Source organism: Mobula hypostoma, chromosome 4 (genome assembly GCF_963921235.1).
Source record: "Mobula hypostoma chromosome 4, sMobHyp1.1, whole genome shotgun sequence".
In the NCBI taxonomy this organism is placed as follows: domain Eukaryota; kingdom Metazoa; phylum Chordata; class Chondrichthyes; order Myliobatiformes; family Myliobatidae; genus Mobula; species Mobula hypostoma.
In genome coordinates, this window is record NC_086100.1 from 52,919,430 (window position 1) to 52,940,524 (window position 21,095).

General features: G+C 39.1%; 1 protein-coding gene across 4 annotated transcripts in view; it reads right to left on the reverse strand.

Annotated features, from left to right (window-relative positions):
* Positions 1 to 14,009, reverse strand: part of ect2 (epithelial cell transforming 2) — a 69,027-nt gene extending 55,018 nt beyond the window's left edge. For 2 of the 4 annotated variants that reach the window (XM_063045784.1, XM_063045786.1), the window contains exons 1-7: positions 13,680 to 14,009; positions 11,099 to 11,175; positions 10,275 to 10,370; positions 9,398 to 9,577; positions 5,896 to 5,982; positions 5,180 to 5,287; positions 3,128 to 3,201 (exon numbers count right to left, since the gene is read on the reverse strand). In XM_063045784.1, coding sequence (XP_062901854.1) covers positions 3,128 to 3,201; positions 5,180 to 5,287; positions 5,896 to 5,982; positions 9,398 to 9,577; positions 10,275 to 10,370; positions 11,099 to 11,175; positions 13,680 to 13,815 — 758 coding nt within the window. In that variant the 5' untranslated portion in view covers positions 13,816 to 14,009. The remainder of the gene's footprint in view (positions 1 to 3,127; positions 3,202 to 5,179; positions 5,288 to 5,895; positions 5,983 to 9,397; positions 9,578 to 10,274; positions 10,371 to 11,098; positions 11,176 to 13,679) is intronic. The other 2 variants (XM_063045785.1, XM_063045787.1) reach the window with 1 other exon arrangement.
* Positions 14,010 to 21,095: the final 7,086 nt, after the last annotated feature.

The window sequence follows — 21,095 nt, forward strand, 5'->3', positions numbered from 1 at the left end:
TCTCTGACGGTGGTGTCTGAAAAGAGGATGCTGTCCAAGTTGCATGCCATCTTGGACAATGTCTCCCATCCACTACATAATGTACTGGTTGGGCACAGGAGTACATTCAGCCAGAGACTCATTCCACCGAGATGCAACACAGAGCGTCATAGGAAGTCATTCCTGCCTGTGGCCATCAAATTTTACAACTCCTCCCTCCCTTGGAGGGTCAGACACCCTGAGCCAATAGGCTGGTCCTGGACTTATTTCATAATTTACTGGCATAATTTACATATTACTATTTAACTATTTATGGTTCTATTACTACTTATTATTTATGGTGCAACTGTAACGAAAACCAATTTCCCTCGGGATCAATAAAGTATGACTATGACTTCAGCAATGCCGGCTAGAATGCAGTTCCGGGGAGGAGCTTGGCTGTTCGGGCGCGTGCTGCCTTTTATCGCGCGCTGCTTTTTCTTTCCACACACTGCCTTTTTTCGTAACAGTGAAAACTCCTTCTGTTAGCGAAAACAGGTAACTAACGTAGGTCTTTCGTAACAGCGAGGTGTAGTAAAGCGAATGTTCAGAAAACGGGGGCCACTTATATATCAGGTACTTTGCATCTTTAATTCTGAAAGGAATTAATTGACTGTTTCCTATTCCCCACTATTAACTCTTTTCAAAATACAAACACTTCATTATAAAACATTAATTAGTGCAAAATAAAATTTATTTTTACTTTAAGTATATAAGGTAAAATTTATCTTAACTTGAAAAAAGATATACTGGCTTTGGAGGCAGTGCAGTGGAGGTTCAATAAGTTCATTTAGCCAACAAAGGAAAATCAAGTCACCTTGAACTATACTCACTGGAATTCAGAGGATAAGAGGGGATCTTATAGAACGATATAAACTTATGAAAAGATTGATAAAGGCAGAAAAGTTGTTTCCATTGGTAGGCGAGACAATAGATGCAGGAGTAGGCCATTCGGCCCTTCGAGCCAGCACCACCATTCACTGTGATCATGGCTGATCATCCACAATCAGTACCCCGTTCCTGCCTTCTCCCCATATCCCTTGATTCCGCTATCATTAAGAGCTCTATCTAACTCTTTCTTGAAAGCATCCAGAGAATTGGCCTCCACTGCCTTCTGAGGCAGAGCATTCCACAGATCCACAACTCTCTGGGTGAAAAAGTTTTTCCTCAACTCTGTTCTAAATGGCCTACCCCTTATTCTCAAATTGTGGCCTTTGGTTCTGGACTCCCTCAACATCAGGAACACGTTTCCTGCCTCTAGCGTGTCCAATCCCTTAATAATCTTATATGTTTCAATCAGATACCCTCTCATCCTTCTAAATTCCAGTGTATACAAGCCCAGTCGATCCAATCTTTCAACATATGACAGTCCCGCCATCCCAGGAATTAACCTCGTGAACCTCCGCTGCACTCCCTCAATAGCAAGAATGTCCTTCCTCAAATTTGGAGACCAAAACTGTACACAATACTCCAGGTGTGGTCTCACCAGGGCCCTGTACAACTGCAGAAGGACCTCTTTGCTCCTATACGCAACTCCCCTTGTTATGAAGGCCAACATGCCATCAGCTTTCTTTACTGCCTGCTGTACTTGTATGTTTACTCTCAGTGACTGATGAACAAGGACACCAAGATCTTGTTGTACTTCCCCTTTTCCTAACTTGACACCATTGAAATAGTATAGTGTCTGCCTTCCTGTTCTTGCCACCAAAGTGGATAACCTCACATTTATCCACATTAAACTGCATCTACCCACTCAAGAACAAGGGAACATAGTGCCAAGACTGGAGAGAGTAGATTTAGAATGGAGTTGAGAAGGAACTGCTTTTCCCAGGGAGTAGTGAATCTGTAGAATATTCTATCCAGGGAAGCAGTAAAGATTAACTCATTAATTGCATTGAAAACAAAGGAATTTAAGGTTCAGGAAAAATTTAGGTAGGTGGAGTTGAGTTTACAGCCAGATCAGCAATGATCATATTGAAAAGCAGAACAGGCTCAATAAGAGAGATGGTCTACCTACTCCTGCTTTTATTTCTTATGTTCTTATGGTTGATTAACAAACACAATTGCACCACAGATCACTAATTCGTACTAGGGCTCTTGTTCTCCCATTTATAACATTCATCATTATATATGCCACTTAACTTAATTGAAATAAAATACAAAGAAACCAGAAACTGGCACAAGCCCCTGCCCTCCCTGCTAAAGCATGCTTGTGTGCTGGCAAGTTGGGTGCCTTCAGCCGGCCTCTCACCCCCGTAATGTAAACCACCCCACGAGTAATTGCAGAGACTGGGCTCAAGGATTCAACTTGGCTGACAAAGTGATTACTAGCCATTGCTGGAGACAGGTAGCAGCTGCTCCACATATAGACAGACTGCCCCGATCCTTTAGATTCTCAAATGAGTATCTGTTGGACATGAAGGAAGCTGCAGCCTCCCCTTCTTTATGTTCTTCTACAATCAGTTTATCATACGGAAACCTCAGCTGAGAATTGTGATATAAAATTAGAGAGAACACAGCAGTTTCATCCAAAGTGATGAAAGACTGCAAATTCAGGCAATCTTGGAATAGTTGCTGTTTGATTCTAGCAATGGCCTGCACTCAACGTGCCAGCCAAGATGCAGCTCCAAGTTGCACTTCTTAGCAGCAAGTGGCTATATCGCTTGGAAGAGTCCTCACAGGTAGCTTCTCCAGACTGAGCTGTACATGATTCATTGTTGAATCAGTGCTGGGCTCCAAGTCCAGCAACAAGGAGAGCAGAAGCTCACACCAAGTTTGCAGCACAGCAGAGCAGAGCCTCTCCATAGGTGTTGTCAATCATTTCTTTTTAGCAAACACTCCAATGGCATTTTTTGTTGGTAGGAAAACATCCTGTGCCCTCAGAAAGGTATCAGTGATTAGAAAATAATGTATCAAACAACTTTTTACTCCAAAATTCTGAAACTGTTTTAAGGGATTCCCCAGTGAATTCCTTATTTACCATTCACAAAGTATCATTTGAATTGCACAGTGAACAAAAATTCAAAAAACAGAGGGGAAAAAATAACAGATGTTTCTTTAAAAGCAAAATAGGAACAATAATTTTATGGCAACAACTATGAAGACTCACATTTCATCTCTCCTTTCCCAAGCCTTTAAAATCCATTCTGCTTTCATAATTGGAGTCCCCATGCTTACAGCAGCCTGTAATTAGAAATACATAATCTTCAACTTTTATTAACATTTGCCCCATTATTTTTGCTTCTACTACAAACATGCCAACTGCTTTTTAAATCAGTCTGTCAAATCACACCCACTCCAAGGTAACCCAAGTCAGTACATTTACTCATCCTCCACCCCAATATAACTTTCTTTAAAAATAAAGTTTACCTCTTACTATAGCTGGGAGAATTCAATCAGTGAAAATGACTATGCTTCCTAGATTTCTTTATTTGTTCCAGTGCTTGCCGGCTTTCTTATCCAAGTCATTTTTCAAGTCAGTCGACCAAGCTATAACCTCCTTTATTTGGGAAAATAAGGTCCCAAGGGTTAATAAGCACATTCTCCAAAGAGGTCATGATGTAGGTGGAATGGGCCTTCCTAGCTTTATTCATTATTACTGGGCATCAAACATTCAAAAGGTATTATTTTGGCTCCACCGGTGCCTGCTTGAGACATGGTCTTGCCACTCCTTGTCTCCCCAGCTTTAGTGTATTCTTCCTTGCCATTGAAATTCTCTCAATTCACATCTAACACCGTCATGCTCTCCACCCTCAAACTTTTTAATCAATTTCGCTGCCACTATATGTTCACATCAGCTTCAGTTTTGGGTCCCATTCATAGAAACCATCTATTTCTCCCCTCTACACTTGATTCAGTTTTCAGACAATGGGGTTTGAACAGTCTTATGCACATTAAGGATTTGTACACTGATAATATATTTGATAGTTTTGATGACCTGTGCAGTAAATACGGTCTTCCGCATAATCATTTCCTCTTTTCCTGATCTACCACCTGCTATGTTGTGGGGAAAAACTCACCCTTAGCTTTAATGATAAAGGGCTGATCTCTGTACTATACTCTTAGCTGATGTCTTTGGGAGTTCAAGATCTCAACAAAACTAAGACTAGGTGGGAGGATGACCTTGGTATGGATTTGGCTGAGAAATATTGGGCAAAAGCATTGAATAGGGTTCATTCCTCGTCATCATGTGCTAGACGGGGGCTCATATAATTTAAAGTTTTACACAGCGTACACTTAAGTAAAGCTAGGCTTGCTGACATATATCCTGGGACAGACAATGGCTGACAGGTGTTCCTTCTCTCCAGCTGGTTTACTGCATGCATTTTGGTCTTGCCCTTGGCTTGATGGTTATTGGGCACTGGTTTTAAAAATTATCAGTGAGGTTTTGGGGGTGACACTGAGACCTTGCCCGCTTATAGCTGTATTTGGTGTGGCAGACGATGCTTTGGGTTTAAATGCAAAACAATCAGATATCATTGCATTTACATTGCTTTTGGCCCATAGGAGAATCTTGCTGGTCTGAAAATCTGCTACTTCCCCCATCTGCTGCTGCTTGGTTAGAGGACATAATGTTTTTTCTGAAACTAGAAAAGATTAAATTTACTCTGAGGGGGGTCTGTGAAAAAGTTCTATTCGAAATGGGGACCTGTCATATTTTGGGAGTCTTAAGGAATTACCTACCAGTCGAGGGTATTTGATTGTACTTGGGGATTTGTCCTCTTTTAACGTGCATATGGTTTACCTCTATAGGGTGGTTGATGCATTGTAATATGAGTGCATTCCGGATCATCTGACGTGTTGTGGATGTGTGTGGGCCTTCATCTTGAAGGAATGTGGGGGTATGACTGAAATGTCCGTACTTGTATTTGTTAAGTGTTCTATTGTAAATATATTAGCTGCCATGGTATGTCCGGGGAGGGTGGGTGAGGGAAGTTTTATTTAGGAGTAAGATATAAAAGCAAAATGGAGGAAAATGTAATGCATTACATATTCTGTATTGTGTCAGTCCTTCAATAAAAATAAAATTTTAAAAAATCTTGCAATATTTTCTAACCTATAGCTATTTTAACTGTATCCAAATATTATTCAACATGACATATCCATGCTTGCAATACTTACCACAATTTACAAAGTATTTCAAATTAAAAATGTTCCATACCCTGAACTTGTCGCTTTGGGTAGAATGCGCCACAAGATGTGTTATTTTGCCATTGTATTCCTTTCGAATGGTTGCTCCCATATGATGTGCCAGTGCAACAAGAATAAGCTTCAATAAAAGAACAGAGAAATTATATTATTATTTGTATAAATATAATCAAGGCATGTTGATTATGATTCTATTTATGCTATTTGTCTTGAACAAATGCTAGAAACCAACAATCTAGAGACTTTATCTTAACTGGAGTAAATATTTCCTATAAAAGGCATTCTACTAAAAACCATAATCAGCAAGTGTATAATGAAAAGCAAAAGTAGTTGCAACTCAGTGGTAGAACTGGTCTATCAAAGGGATCTACAAACAATTACAGGTGCAAAACATTGCCAACTGTTGACAGCAAAGAGCTAATAAAAGCATAATTTGTCAAATTTCAAAACAATTAATCCACCTATTTTTCTAGGAAAGTAATATTTTGTATTATTATTGGAGATGAATTGAAAATAGTCAAAAATGCAAATTCCTTGGAGATACTTTACTGATACATGATTTAATGAATTAGTTTCCTAAACTCTATATGCAGAACTCAAAAGAAGAAAAAATCTTGGGTTGAAGTGGCATTGAATTTTTGAACAAAGTGACAATTCACACCATCATAATCTTTGTAATTCAATGCTTTTTAACATTATCTCAGTCATTATAAAAGAGTAAGCTCTTACCAATTTCTCTTTCTTGAATCCAGTGAAGCACAAAACGAGATCCAACATACACGTACAGTACAATGGCCGTGATGTGAAAGGCAAAGGCTTCATGAAACAAATTAACAGAATGTTCATTAAAATTACTTCGGAATATTTAGTGGTTTTCCGATTAGAAACTTAAAGCAATGGATATGATACTTAAGCTGCAAAGTAGGCAAAAGTCAAAATGTAAGATTCTCTTTACTGCAAAATTTCAGACTTTCATCCTCGAAATTTGAACTATTACATCCTTCATAATGTTGCATTTATATTTCAAACACATTTAGATTTAAGTAAATGTAGTACTACTTGCATACAAGCTCCTGAAGCTGTATTCTACATACAAGTCATTTTTGAACAACCAAGTCCAATGGAGCAGATACTTCATAAAGGCGGCACAAATAGGCACTCAAACAAAGTCAATTCCTCTTAACAGCTCAAGACTATTCATGATTCTCAGAGATAATGGCAGATGCTATTCATGGAGTCTCTTGGGAAAACTCCCACTGAAGTCATTTTCTCCTTGAACTTTTTCCAGTATATGTCATCTTCTCTGCGAGTTAAAGATCCCTGATACCAAAGATATCAGTATTTTTGGCATTGGCACTGCTAAAAATCATGCTAATTTGGAGTTCTGTTCTGTGCATTCACTTTCCACTTCACATCATCTACACCAGCAGTCCCCAACCGCAGGAAACGATACGAGTTAGCTGCACCTTTCCTCATTCCCTGTCACGCACTGTTGAACTTGAACATAGGGTTGCCAATTGTCCTGTATTTGCCTGGATATCCCATATATTGGGCTAAGTTGGTTTGTCCCATACGGGACCACCCTTGTCCCGTATTTCCCTGCTAAGGTAGAGTGCTCCTATGAAATCTTTTGTGCCGAAATGGCGTAAAGCGAAGAAGCAATTACCATTAATTTATAAGGGAAAAATGTTTTGAGCGTTCCCAGACCCAAAACATAACCTACCAAACCATACCAAATAACACATAAAACCGAAAATAACACTAACATATAGTAAAAGCAAGAATGATATGGTAAATACACAGCCTATATAAAGTAAAAATAATGTATGTACAGTGTAGTCGGGAAGATGAAGGCAAAACCAATTTGTGGGGAGAAAAAAAAAAAATTGGCACATACGAGCATGCACATATCACATGCGCACGTCACCCAGGCACACACAGGTGCCCGTGCAAGGCTTCGTGGTCATGGTTGTCTTCTTGGGGTAAAGTGTCCTGGGATATGACTGCTTATTTTGTCCCTTATTTGGGAGTGAGAAAGTTGGCAACCCTAACTGTAAAAGACATGTTGAGGTGAGTTTAACCCTATTTGAACATCCCCCCCCCCCCCACCCCCTCCGCACCAGTCAGCCGGTCCACAAGAATATTGTCAGTATTAAACCGGTCCACGGTGCAAAAAAAGGTTGGGAACCCCTGATCTACACCATCAGAAATGTGACTTTTTTCATTAACCAAGGACTGACATCGGAGGAAATCAGCATTAAAGGTAATTACTTCAACAGACAACAGCATTAAACACAAGTACCAAAATGAAAGCACAATTTATACAGAAAGAGTATGTATGACAAAACACCATTTAGTAGGAGGAATCTGAGCAGAAACTGTATATTTTACTATAAGGTGAACAGTAACTTAGACAAAACCAGCTTCTTCGAAAAAACTCATTTTTCTGTTTATGGCCATCAACAGCAAAGCCAACATTTAGTGTTCATCTTTTATTGTCCTCAATAATACACACATTTGCACATTAGACACTTAAAGGGAACTTACAATAGTGATGTCTCCCTACACTTCCTGCCCCTACTTTCAGTGATAAAAGATTCAAGTTTAGGGAGAGCTGCCTGTGTGATTTGGTTGAGGAAAACAGCAAATCTCGTTGATGGCATATACTGCAGCACAGTAAACCAGGAGCAGAGAGAACAAACGTTTACTCCTGTGGATAGGGCGCCATGTCAGAAGGAAGGTGCTATTGAAGCTGCTCTCAACCAGGTAAATGGAAAGAGCTCCAGCATCCACTTGACTTCCATTTTGTAGATGAAGGCTAGACTTTGGGATTAGCAGAAGGTAAATTACTTACTAAAGAATGTTCAGCCTTTCACTTAACCTTGCTTCCACATTATTCACAGCCCAATCGAGCTTCTGCTCAACCACGATCACAAATGTTGATGTCTGACAGAAGGTGGTGGTAAGAAAATGATTCAGAAATAGTATTGCTACTGAATGCCAGGAGAAGGTAGTTAGAAGATTCCCCTTGGTAAGATATTAATTGTGTGGTAATTTTATTCCACCAATTTTACTTGCCACTCATTTGCCCATGCCTAACTGTTGGCCAAAGTTGTGAATAAAGATATATCATTAGAGAAAAATCATGTGAAGGAATGATAGAAAGTGAAATACCAAGAGAATAAGGTTCAGTTACAACTTTGAGATGCAATTAATGCAGAGAAAACAAATCAGAAGACGGGTAGGCTCATCAGTCTGAAAGAATATGGCCAGGGGAGCCAATTATAGAATTTCATAAGTCTAAATTTAAAATCCATTTCCTAACAAGAAACAACTGAGTGCTATCCAGTGTATGACAAGCATGCCAAAATTTCAAGGTGACTAAAGCTCATAATGGCAGTGCATTTGCCTGACCCCAGTTGCAACCAAAGGCATTCAGGTCAACAAGCACTCCACAGAACCTAATATAGTTTCTTATTTCTTATTCAGTATTAGAACAACTTTATATAACAAAAGTAAAGTAAGAGGAGAATGAGTTATCTTAATTGCACAAAAAATGGTGGTTTTGTGTAACTTGTGTGTAACACCCTGGGAAAGGTCTCACTGCTAATGTAATGGTTTTTCTGCAGCAGCAGTGTTTGGATTATCGCTAGAGATAACAGGGGCTTTGGAATGTGTGCCATCCAATGAAGGGAGTGTTCTTTTTATTGTTGTGTGCCCCAGAACAAGGTGATCTGGGTCTTTTGATCAGCGAGAGATGAAGAAAGAAGACACCTGAGAGGAGAGATCGTAGACAGCAGGACAGAGTGGATTTGGAGTGGGGCTGGGAGTCAACGAAGCCTGGGGAAAATCAATAGAAGACCAACAGAAGGGAAACCGTGAGCTCCAACATGTGCATTAAAATGGGTCCTTTTCTTCTTGTTTTCTTTACTAACCCTTTAGTCAAATTAATTATAAACTAAATTATTTAATTGCAAATGGTGTACTGTCTGTTATATGGTGGTACTAATTTGTAACAGAGGAACCAATCACACAGCATCCACACAACAGGTTTTGCATCTCAGATTCCACATGTTCAGCTGGGCCAAAAACTGTCTACCCTAGACTAACACTGCTGGCCGAACCCGAGGGTGAGATTTGGATTAACAAAACAGTCAAAGGTTCTTTTTTTAATCACGATCCAAGTTTTGCAATCACTATTTATCATACATAAAATTATGTTGATCCTTACCTGTCCTTTTCTTGCACAGCAAAGTATAACGGGTGGTCCCAAGATTCTTGTGCCCATCTTACGCAAAGTGTCATAAGGCTGGCCATCAAATTCTTCCAATACAACAACAGTCTCAAATTCAGGATTTTTGTTTTCAAAACCATCCACCGTTTCTGATTTAACATATGGCAGCTCTATTTCCTATATTGTGAATATGAAAGTAAAACAGAGGATGAACAACAAAAAAATTTTGTGCACTGCTGCTACAAATACAAAAGCCCAAGAAAGGTATTAATATACCACTTGGCCTTAGTGTTTGCACTACCATTATATATCATGATTGATCTTCATCTCAGAACCACTTTCTTGCACTAAACCAATCTCTCTCAATTTCCCTAGTAAACATGTACCTATTATGCGTCTCAAATTTACTTAACAGCCTGTTTCAGTGAGAGAATTTCAGAGATCCAGTATTGACCAGATGAGGAAATTTCTTCTTATCTGCCCTGAATTTCCAAATCTATCCCATCAAACCTGGCAAGAATTTTGTATGTTTCAATGAGATTGCCTGCTATTCTTCTCACTTCAGGGTAGCATACATCCAACTTGCTTAACTACCACTCACGTGACAATTTTGCCATTGCAAGAATCTGTTTGCTAAACATTCACTGCATCTCAGCTCTTACAACTATACCTTTCATCAAAAAGACTAGTGTGACATCTTCCAGATTTAATCTCATCAGGATTGCTTATAATTGGAGAAGTCTATTCATGGACCAAAAGGCCCACACATTACTCATCTTTATATTTCTTGCTGAATCAGCATGTTAACTTTTAGTAATTCAAGACAAGAACACATAGTGAAGTGGAACATGCTTCCAAGAACATCAATACTAACCATATTTATAATGGATTTCACCAACTGATGTCCCAACTTGCTATTTGGCGTACTTTCCTTCACCTTCATCAAAGGAACTTCCATTTCTTTAACTGCCTATTAATAAAGTAAAGCACTAAATTTAGAAGCTAAAACACTAATATTATAGCAATACACAAAGCTGCAAAATAGTAGCTAACCTGGAAAGGGTATTCCCTACCCTGAGGTTACACAGCTCATTAAAACTCACAATCAAAACCTGGTTAAATGAGTTATGGCTTGGTGCCCATCTTAAATTAAGCTTTCTCCTTGAGAAGACACAGCACAAAGGAAGATGTAATTAGAGTGGGGGCAGGTGATAAGAAAGACAAGAACTTCACTGATGACTAAAATTCAAAGTAAACTCCAAAGTTTCTGTTCTAGCTATTGCTTGCTCAGACAGTACATATAAAATCTTTAATTTGAAACAATTAACAAAAAGTTGCATTTAGCTCAAAATAACTGTCCAAACTTACTATTTTCAAGAATAATGTAACAAATATACTTCCCTAGATAATACTTCCCCACATTTCACAGGCTACCTAATATTAATTGGCATCCTAAACATAACAAGAATTGATTTTTACAAAGACTTGTTTGTCATTAATAGAAAATTACAACCATCAGATCTAATGATTCAACAAGATGTAAGAGCAATTCTCATTGTCTCAGAATTGTTCTTGTATATTGATAACCTACTTATCTGATTGTTTTTACAGGCATTTTAGGAATAACTCTTGCTAATGAAATGGACTATCATCATAATGAAGAACAATCATGAGTGCAGTTTCAAATCTGGTTATTACCTTCAAAGCTTTCAGAATCTCTTCACTATCCCCAACCTTTCCTATTAGCACCACTTTGGTTCGAATCTGAGGCATATCTGTAAAACAGAAATAAACAAATTAACAGTTGATACAACACGGCATTGAGTAAAGCCAGTCTTTAAATGAAGGTTCAGAGAATTACAAAAGGTGAAAAGAGTTTAGTATTTATTTAAATAAATGCATATTGCCTTCAAAAAGCTGATATTTTCACTTCATGATAAACCAGAAGGGAATATTCACATGGCTCAGCATGTGTGAGGAACTTCTTCCAAGGAGACTTCTGCTATGGGTTCCAAAGTGAAGCCAACATGAGATCTATACACACTGCCACGAATGGAGCAGTCATTGCCTAACTGGCAAATGAACAAGGTGAATAGGAGGCAGTGCACTCCACCTGCAAACCTCACTGGGCTTCTAAAATAAGTTTTACACAGATCAATAGGAAATCTTAATATTCTAGACTCTGTAATCTAGAGTTGGAACACAACAATTGGAAACATTGGGGAATAATACTGACTCGCAGGAAGCAAATTATGAATGTGTAAATTCTTACTAGGTATGGTGCTAGATTATATGCAAGGAACAAACCAAATTCTATATTTGACAAAAAGTGACTTGCATTTAGCACACATCTTTCAAAACACCTTAAAGTACTCTTTACTGATACAACAAACAAGATGCCGAAGGAACGTAGCAGGCAGTGTCTATGGTCGGGAAGGATAATCAGCATGTCAGGTTGCGATCCCTCATTTAACTGAAGGGAGATAGCCAATGTGAACAAGTGAAGGGAAGGGATGGAACAAGAACTAACAAGTGATAGGCAGATCCATATTTTATGATAAATTATGTCTACTGTTCAATTTTATTTTCTAAATTTATTAAAGCTTGTCAACCCTGCTTGTAACAGTATTCCCAAAATGCTGCAAGGTTGTCCCATTATTTAAACCCATCATTGATAAAGCGGAAGCAATATCTCAATGGTGTGCAACTTGGGAGTGGAACATTTGTGGGGGGGGGGAAGAGAGGAGAAAAGAAGAGGGAGAAGACGACAATAAAATTGTGCACTATAATTGTCTCCTCACAACAAAGTGGCAATATACAAATCATCTATTTTCCAACCTTGGCTGAAGAAAAGGTTTTTGCTTAGCAGAAAATTTACACACCTCCCCCCCCCAAGTGAAATGGTGCCATTGGTTCAATCACATCCACCACAGAGATCAAATTGAATTCATTTGAAGTTTTCATTAAGACAGGGATTTTATTCAAAAGGAATGCACAGGAGAATCAGTCTGGTTCAGTGCTCAAGCATCTGATAGACCCCTAACTTTCCAACTCAAAATAAAAAACACACAAAAAAACACACAAAGTCAAAAATGCTGAAGGCTCAGGTCAGACAGTATCAAATGTTCCCACCTTCTCACTGAAATCTACACAGTATTTTAATGTCTCCATCAGTAAAAATGAAAATAATGATGTCTATAGATTTTCTTTTTAAAAATGCCACCTTAGGATATTCAGCTGCATGTGTTCATTTCCACGATTTTTCAGATTCTCAGTGGTTAATTTTTTTTGTTCTTTTTTATTGTTGCCTCCAATAACAAACAAATAATGCAGAAGTATTTTGCTGAGGGAGTCTGGTATGACGGGGGTGGGGGGGGGGGCGGCCGGGCAACATCTATGTTAAAAAGTATAGTTGACGTTTCGGGCTGAAGACCTTTCAGCAGGGAATCCTGTACTCTTTTCCATAGATGCTGCCTGGCCTGCTGATTTCCTCCAACATTTTGCGTGTTGCTTGGATTGCCAGCATCTGCAGATTTTCCTCCTGTTTATGGTGGGAAAAAGACAGGTTCCCCAATATGTTGATAACCTCCAAAGTCCATGTTGAACCCACTACTTGATTAAGGTTTAAAAACTTAGAATATTAGCTAAATCCAACTAAGTAAACCAAACTGAAAAGAAAGGTCCATGCGCAATTTTATCAGTAATAAAGACAGAAGTAGTCAAGAGTGAGCCAGTTGGTGGAGAAACCCTGGAACAGAGCCAATTCTCCTAACGTAACACATTCCTTAATCCTTGCAAAAGCATTCAAGATATTTCTAAACGTAACTACGCTCGCATTTGAGATCTTGCTAGAAGTACTAAACACCGAACGCCGCGATTAGATTTATGGGTTCTATTAATCCTCTGCTAGATGTTTCACAATGCGCAAATTCTGTTTTTTTTATTATGTAAAATTCGAGGATATGAATTTGAACTATGCAGTGATTGCTTGATGTAGGGAAATATATTAATATATAGCAATTACACAAACAGAAAGCAAAATCATAAAATGCTGGATACCAGGTCTACATCATCCATTTATAGATGGAATTTGTAACTGCAGCAAAAGAAACATGGCATTATAATTTATTTAATGGCGAACTCTTTCGTGTTAAACGCAGATTAGTGATAAGCCTCGGCTGTTACTGCCATAGGAATTTCCAGCAGGTGGTGGCGATGAAGCGCTAGAAAAAGACAAAAAAAAAAGGCATCGCCCTTTTCAGAACTAGACCTCCATTACCTTCAGCATCATCCGACGCGGCCTCGGCAAACAAACACTCCTTGGAAACATCGTCAAAGCGCGAATCACTGGCGGAGCAGTCGACCAGCAGACTCCCGGCGCCGGAGCTGGAGGACGCCGCACTCCGCTGCGCCATTATCGGCCGCCCTCACCGCTGCCACTCGGTTCTCCGGCTCGGCCCAAACCCCGGCGGCGCCCGGCTCGCTACCTGCCGACAGTTTATAAACAGCACACCTCAGCGCCGGCGCTGCGGCCAGATCCAGCCGTTCGGATTTGGCCCAACCTGTATCGCCAACGACAAAATTCAAAATCCCAACCAACCTCAGAAGCGTCTCTCTCATTGGTCCGCGCTAATATCCTCTCGAGAGGTGAGAGTAACCTACTCCTGATTGGTTGCTTTCGGGACCTCCGACAACCTCCAGTCTGTGATTGGGTACAACGATAGCTAATCTGACTGAACAGCCGTTCACTGCCCTCCAGTGGTAAGTGCAGGGTAAGAAAAATAGCTCATCGTCTGTAGAAATCTAATGATTCACTGTACAGATTTTATTTTAGTTTGCCAGAAATTAGTTAATCTTCTGATACATCTAGATGTGCGCAAGGGAACGCTGTTAATTGGCACAATCCAAGTTGAAGGAATACATGCTAAGGATGGTATTGAAACGTGGTGCAGGTAACACAAAGGCTTTGTGGGGAAGAGCAGTGGTCTCTCTATCATTAGTCATTGAAGTTGTGTAGAATCATCTTAAACACTCAAAGTTTGCGACATCGCAGAAGGGTACATGAATGACAATTGTGGTCTGTACATAAAATGCGCTAACACGATCAAGATATTGAATTGATAACACTATGCATGTGCAGTGTACACATAAAAGTTGCTGGTGAATGCAGCAGGCCAGGTAGCATCTCCCGGAAGAGGTGCCTGGCCTGCTGCGTTCACCAGCAATGTGTGTTGCTTGAATTTCCAGCATCTGCAGAATTCCTGTTGTTTGCATGTACAGTATAGACTGAATGGCACTGGATGTAACAGAAAGCATACTTTTTGTACTTCTTATATAATTTTATTCAGAGCTTTTTATTGAAATTTTAAAAAATTTGTGTAGGGATCTAAATAGCTGCAATATAAGAGACTGCGGTCCGATTTCAACACCTGCAAATATTCTGCAAAGTGAGCAGCAGGAGAAAGGGAACGGTTGGCGTTTCATGTCAAAACCCTACATCACCTCGGACTCCTGTGTCACCTTTCCACTTTTTATACCAGCCACCCCGTCTCTCCATTCCGTCCTGATGCAGTTTTCACTTCCTGCTGAAACGTCAACAATTCTCCCTCACCCCTCCACTTCTCATCCTCCTGAGTTCATCCACGAGATTATTGTTCCAAATATATTTGGTCTTTTTGAACCAAGACTGCAGGAGGACCAAGGATGTTATCTATCAAGTGGTATTAATTATTTAGGATGTGCAAAAATAAAAACATGAGGCAAGATTGATATATAAAAACACTGATAAAGTAGTGATGGGCATTTGTCAGATATTACAAAATATGAGCATAGCTATTTCTTTGAGCAGAAAAACCCTCGGAACTGCAAAGCCAGAAAAACAATCCACAGGAAATTAGAGATGAGTCAATAATAATACAATTGTTATAATGGGTGACTTTGATCTACACCTGGGCTGGGCTAACTAAATTATAAACAGTACAGAGGAGGAACTTCTGGAGTGTATAAACTTCTGGATGTTTTCGTCATCGATACATCCAGTAGCCAATCAGAGAGCAGGCCAATTTCAACTGGGTTCTGTTCAATGAGGATGGATAAACAAATAATCTCATTGTCAGAGGCTCCTTGGCCAGAAATAATCGTAACACAATAGAATTCTTCAGTAAAATGGAGAGTGATGTAGGTGATTCTAAAGCAAGGGTCTTGAACTAAAAAGAAACCACCATGGTATGAGGCAAAAGTTTGGTAAGTTAGGAAGAGAAACATTACTTGTGAGTTGGCAATGGCAGATGTTTAAGGAGACTATAGGTGAACATCATCAAGTGTTCATTCTTGTATGTCAGAAAATAAATGAAGATGTTCAGTGGTGGCTAATAGGGGAAACATTGAATAGAATGGGTACTAAGGAGGAAAACTGGCCTGAAATAGTGGAGAAAGAAGTGTGGAACTCAGGAAAACAGTACTATGGTATTAATTACATGAAAATATTAGGAGCTTGAAGGAAAGTACTAAATGTAAAAGATGAAAAAAGTGGTGAATATTAACATAGGCATAAATAGGAACAAAGAGAAGCCAAACAAATTGAACAATTTCATCAGGGACACGAAACCCTCTCAAAAATGGTCCAGAATCCATGAACATTGAGCAGGAAGAACTGAAGAAAATCAGTATTAGTTCAGAAATGGCATTAAGGAAATTAATGGCATTGGAAGACAAATTCTGTATCACACGACTTTAGGGCATGGCCACAGCTACTGAAATAGTGGATGCCTTGGTGGTCATTTTTCAATACTTCTTGAACCAAGTTCCTTCTGTTTGGAGAATGGCTAACGCTACTTCACAGTTTAATTAAGCTGGAGTTAGTTTGACTTTGGTATTGGGGATAATGTCAGTGTTCATTAATGAAGATGTAATAGCAGAGTATTTGGCAAACTCTGATAGAATCAGTCAGCATGGTCTTATGAAAGGAAAATTATGCCTGAACTTTTTCTTGAGGTATGTAACCTGTAGAGTGAATGGATGATCCGGATGGGAGTGCACCTGATAGTGAGTAAACAGTGCCGAGTGGATAAATGAGGTGGCAAAATCAAAAAGGCAAATTACTGGAACAGTAACGGTAGGAAAAGAATAACAATACCTCAATGTATGTGTACATCAGTTATGATTGTACATCAGATATTATAAATAAATTGTAAGTTGGCTTGGATTTGAGTACACAGACACTTCTTATTTTGGTCTAATAACTTTTATACTTTGTGTGCAGTTTGGATCTCCTTCTCTGCAACTGGAGAAGTATTCTTGCAATCGAGGGAGAGCAGCAGAGGTTCACTGGACTGAATTCTAGTATGGCATAAGTAACAATATTGAAATTGGGACAACTGGGTTTATATTCACTAGTGTTCAGAAGAATCAGGGGAAAAAAAACTTGTAAAACCCTCTAAGACCATAGACATAAGAGCAGATCAAGGCCATTTGGCCCATCCAGCCTGCTCTGTCATTTCATCATGGTTGATTTATTTTCCTCTGGCTAAATAAATTTCTCCTTATCTCTGCTGTAAAGTGATGTCCTATTTTGAGGCTGTGCCCTCTGGTCCTAGACACGATTTGAAACATTCTCTCCAGGTCTACTCTGTCTCGTCCATTCAACATTCAGTAGGTTTCAATGAGAACCATTCTTCTAATCTTGAGCAAGTACAGACCCAAAGCCATGAAACATACCCCGTACATTAACCTTTTCGTTCCTGAGATCATCATTGTCATAAACCTCCTCTGGACCTTATCCAATGCCAGTACATGCCTCTTTAGATATTGGGCCTAAAACTACTCACAATACACCAAATGTGATCTGACCAATGCTTTACAAAGCCTCAGCATTAGATCCTTTCTTTTATATTCTAGTTCTCTATAAATGAATGCTAACATTGCATTTACCTTCCTTAGTACAGACTCAACCTGCAAGTTAACCATTAAAGAATCCTGCACAGGGATTTGCAACTTCTATTTCAGAATTTGCTCCATTTAGAAAATAGTCTATACCTTCTACCAATATGCATGATCATACACTTCCCCACACTGTATTCCATCTGCCACTTCTATTCCATCCAAGTCCTTTTGTGGATGACTTGCTTCCTCAACACTACTTGACCCTCCACTAATCATTGTATCATCCACAAACGTAGCCACTTTGCCTTCAATTCTATCATCCAGATTAACATATAATGTGAAAAGTAGCAGTCCCAATACCAACCCCTGCGGAACAGTCACAGGCAATAACTGGAAACTAGGTCCCCTTCATTCCAACTCTCTGCCTCCTGCTAGTCAGCCAATCTTCTGTCCAATCTAGTATCTTTCCTGTAACAGCATAGTTTCTTATCTTGATTAGCAGCCTTGTGTGCGGCACCTTGTCAAAGGCCTTCTGAAAATCCAAGTGAATAATATCCACTTTGTCTATCCTGTCTGTTATTTCCTCAAAGAATTCCAATAGATTTGTCAGGCACAATTTCCCCTGAAGGAAACCATGCTGACTTCAGCATATATGATCCTATGCCTCGTAGTTCTCATCCTTAAATATGGACTCTTAACACCTTGCCAATCTCTGAAGTCAGACTAACTGGCCCATAATTTCTTGATTTTTGCCTCCATTCCTTCTTAAAGAATGGAGAGACATCTGCAATTTTCCAGTCCTCTGGAACTATTCCAGAATCTCTTCATAACCCCAGAGTGCAGTCAGTATCCAGTCCAGGTGACTTATCAACCTTCAGGCCTTTCAGCTTCCCAAGCACTTTCTCCTTAGTCATAGCAATAACAATCGCTTCTTCCCTCGAAACTTGAATTTCTGGCATGCTGATGACATCTTCCAGGAAAATATTTATTCAGTTCTTTTGCCATTTCTTTGTTCCTCATTACTACTCTCCACTGTAATTTTCCAGTGATTCAATATCCACTCTGTCTCTTTTACTTTGCAGTATATATCTGAAAAAAGCTTTGGCCAGCTTAGCTTAATATTTTATCTTCTCCCTCTGTTTTTTTTTAGTTTCCTTCTGTTGGTGTTTAAAACCTTCCTAATCCTTTAACCCCTTACTATTTTTGCTATATTGTATGGCCCATCTTTTGCTTTTATGCTATCCATGACTTCTCTTGTCAGTATGGTTGCTTATCCTCTCTTTAGAATACTTCTTTGGGACAAATCAATCCTGACTTCTGAATTGCTCCTAGAAATTCCAGCCATTGCTGCTCTACCATCATCCCCGCTAGTGACCCCTTCCAATCAAATTTTGCCAGCCCCTTTCGTACCTCTGTAGTACCCTTGACTCCACCATAATACTGATGCATCTGATTTTAGCTTCTCTGCCTGAAACTGCAGGGTGAATTTTATATTATGATCACTGCATCCTAAGAATTCCTTTACTTTAAGCTCCCTAATCAAATATGGTTCATTACAGAGCAACCAATCCAAAATTGCCTTTTCCCTAGTGGGCTCAACCACAAGCTGCTCTAAAAAAAGCCATTTTGTGGGCATTCTACAAATTCCTTCTCTTGGGATCCAGCATCAACCCTTTTCCTCCAATCTACCTGCATATTGAGATTCATTGTAACATTGACCTTTTTATATGCCTGTTGCTCCTATATTCCATGACACAGCTGATGAAAGCAGCAATCTCATATCCCTTTTAATTACTTTGTCTGGTTGTACTGTTGTCTGTGGATTTTTGGACATGCACACCAAGGTCCCTCTATTCCTCAGTACTTCCCGGGATCCTAAAATTAATTGTGTTAATCTTAACCTCATGAATTTACCTGAAGATGACTCCTCTTCTTAATATCAACAAAACCACCAATTTTCATGTAATTTGTGAACTTGGTGAACATGCCTGGATTTTCTGGATTTACATCCAGAACAATAATGCATATAAACAAAGAACAAAGATCCCAGCACCAATCTTTATAGTGTTCCACTTTCATTTGCTTAAAAAAATCCTTCACCTTCATCTATTTTGAATGTCTGTCAAAACCCTGGCAATCTCCTCCCTTACCTTCTGTAGCAAACAAAAAAACAAATCATCTTGTCCCAGATATTCACCCACATTAAAGACCAATAAGACAAATAATACTTCCTCCTTTTCAATGGTAATTTATTCTAAAGTTCCACCCTCCCAAATTCTCCACTCATAACATCCTTTACCAATGCTTAAAACTTCCTCCTTACTGTCACATTTGAAGAACACACTGCATATTCGCTGTTTTTCACCCCCTACATTCCACTACCCTGATAGTGAGCAAGTCCCGAACAAGGGATGGCAGCCTGGGAATATGGAATAAACCTATGAGGATTCAGATGGGATGAGTTTCCTTCAACAAAGAGGGATGAACCTTTGGAATTTTCAACTGCACAAGGTAAATGAGGCAAAAATCACTAAAAATACTCATTAGATAGGGATCTAATGGCTAAAAATGAAGAAACGGGCTGAATTTGGATGATCAGCCATGTGAAACTGAATGGCTTACTCACTTTACAATTCTTCTACTTTTCTGCTTTCTTAAACCTTGCAATGCGCAAAGACCCATTGCCATGACATCCAACTGATTTAATGGTAATAATCTTCATCTCACTTGGAACTCAGTATTTAATGTCAGTAGGATCAGTAAGAAGGTGATGGGGAGCTTTCTTATTAAATCTGGGACATGTTTCACCTTTGTGAAATTACATGTGCTTTTCTCTTAATAGAGGTAGCTTTCTTAAACAACTACTGCACCCCATTTACACTGAAGCAGCACTTATGTGAACATAATAAGTTATAGTCCGAACAAGGCACCAAGTGTCAATTAACAGTGAAGAATGTTGTCGTTGTGGTCCAGGCAAAAAGATGGATTTGAAATAAGGATCAGCTTTAGTTCTTTTGGACAATGTGAAGATGTTAAAAATCTAAATCTGCTTCTCTTCCTTGTGTGTTCAGAGAAGTGTCTGTTTTGTATCCAGGCCTGTCAATGGAAATTTAAGCAGGTGCCCTACTTTCTACAGTTTAAAATTGAAAATAATAATATGTAACTGGGAAAATGTGCTATCTCCATACAGAGACCGTTAGTGATCAGGAATAAATCTGAGTCACTGGAGTAGCGACACAGCAGCTCATCTGATTGTACTACTGTATGTTTATTTTTTAATTTTCATTAAGACTATTATAACTGGGATATGTATCCCAGAGTTAATGCATTTTTGCTGTAATAATGTCACACCTCCACCATAATGTGCAAAACTTCACAGTAATATATTAATCCTACCTTTTTAATTCACAAAATTCCGTCTAACTGAATTATTGCAGAATGACACTTTTCTACCTATTATTTCACAATAGTAACTTGTAGGGATTGAGACAAGTGAGTGTGATCATAACTAGTGGACAGCATCATTCTTACCCGTTAAGTAAGTTAGTTTACTGATTCACCTCTTGCTTCAGCTCACCAAGTGCTGGTTAGATCCATGTTCAGAGAGATCAAAGAAAACATGCAGAAGAAAATATTCAGTTAAGGCACATAAAGGGCAGAGTAAATCAACACAAAAAAAATTGATGCACAATTTCATAGTAGAGACTGCAGCTGCTAAAATCAAAAGCCAACCAATAATTTTAACAAGAGTGCAACATTCTTCAACACATAAGTATCTGACTTCACAGAATCTGCTTTGAGTTAACCTTATGTA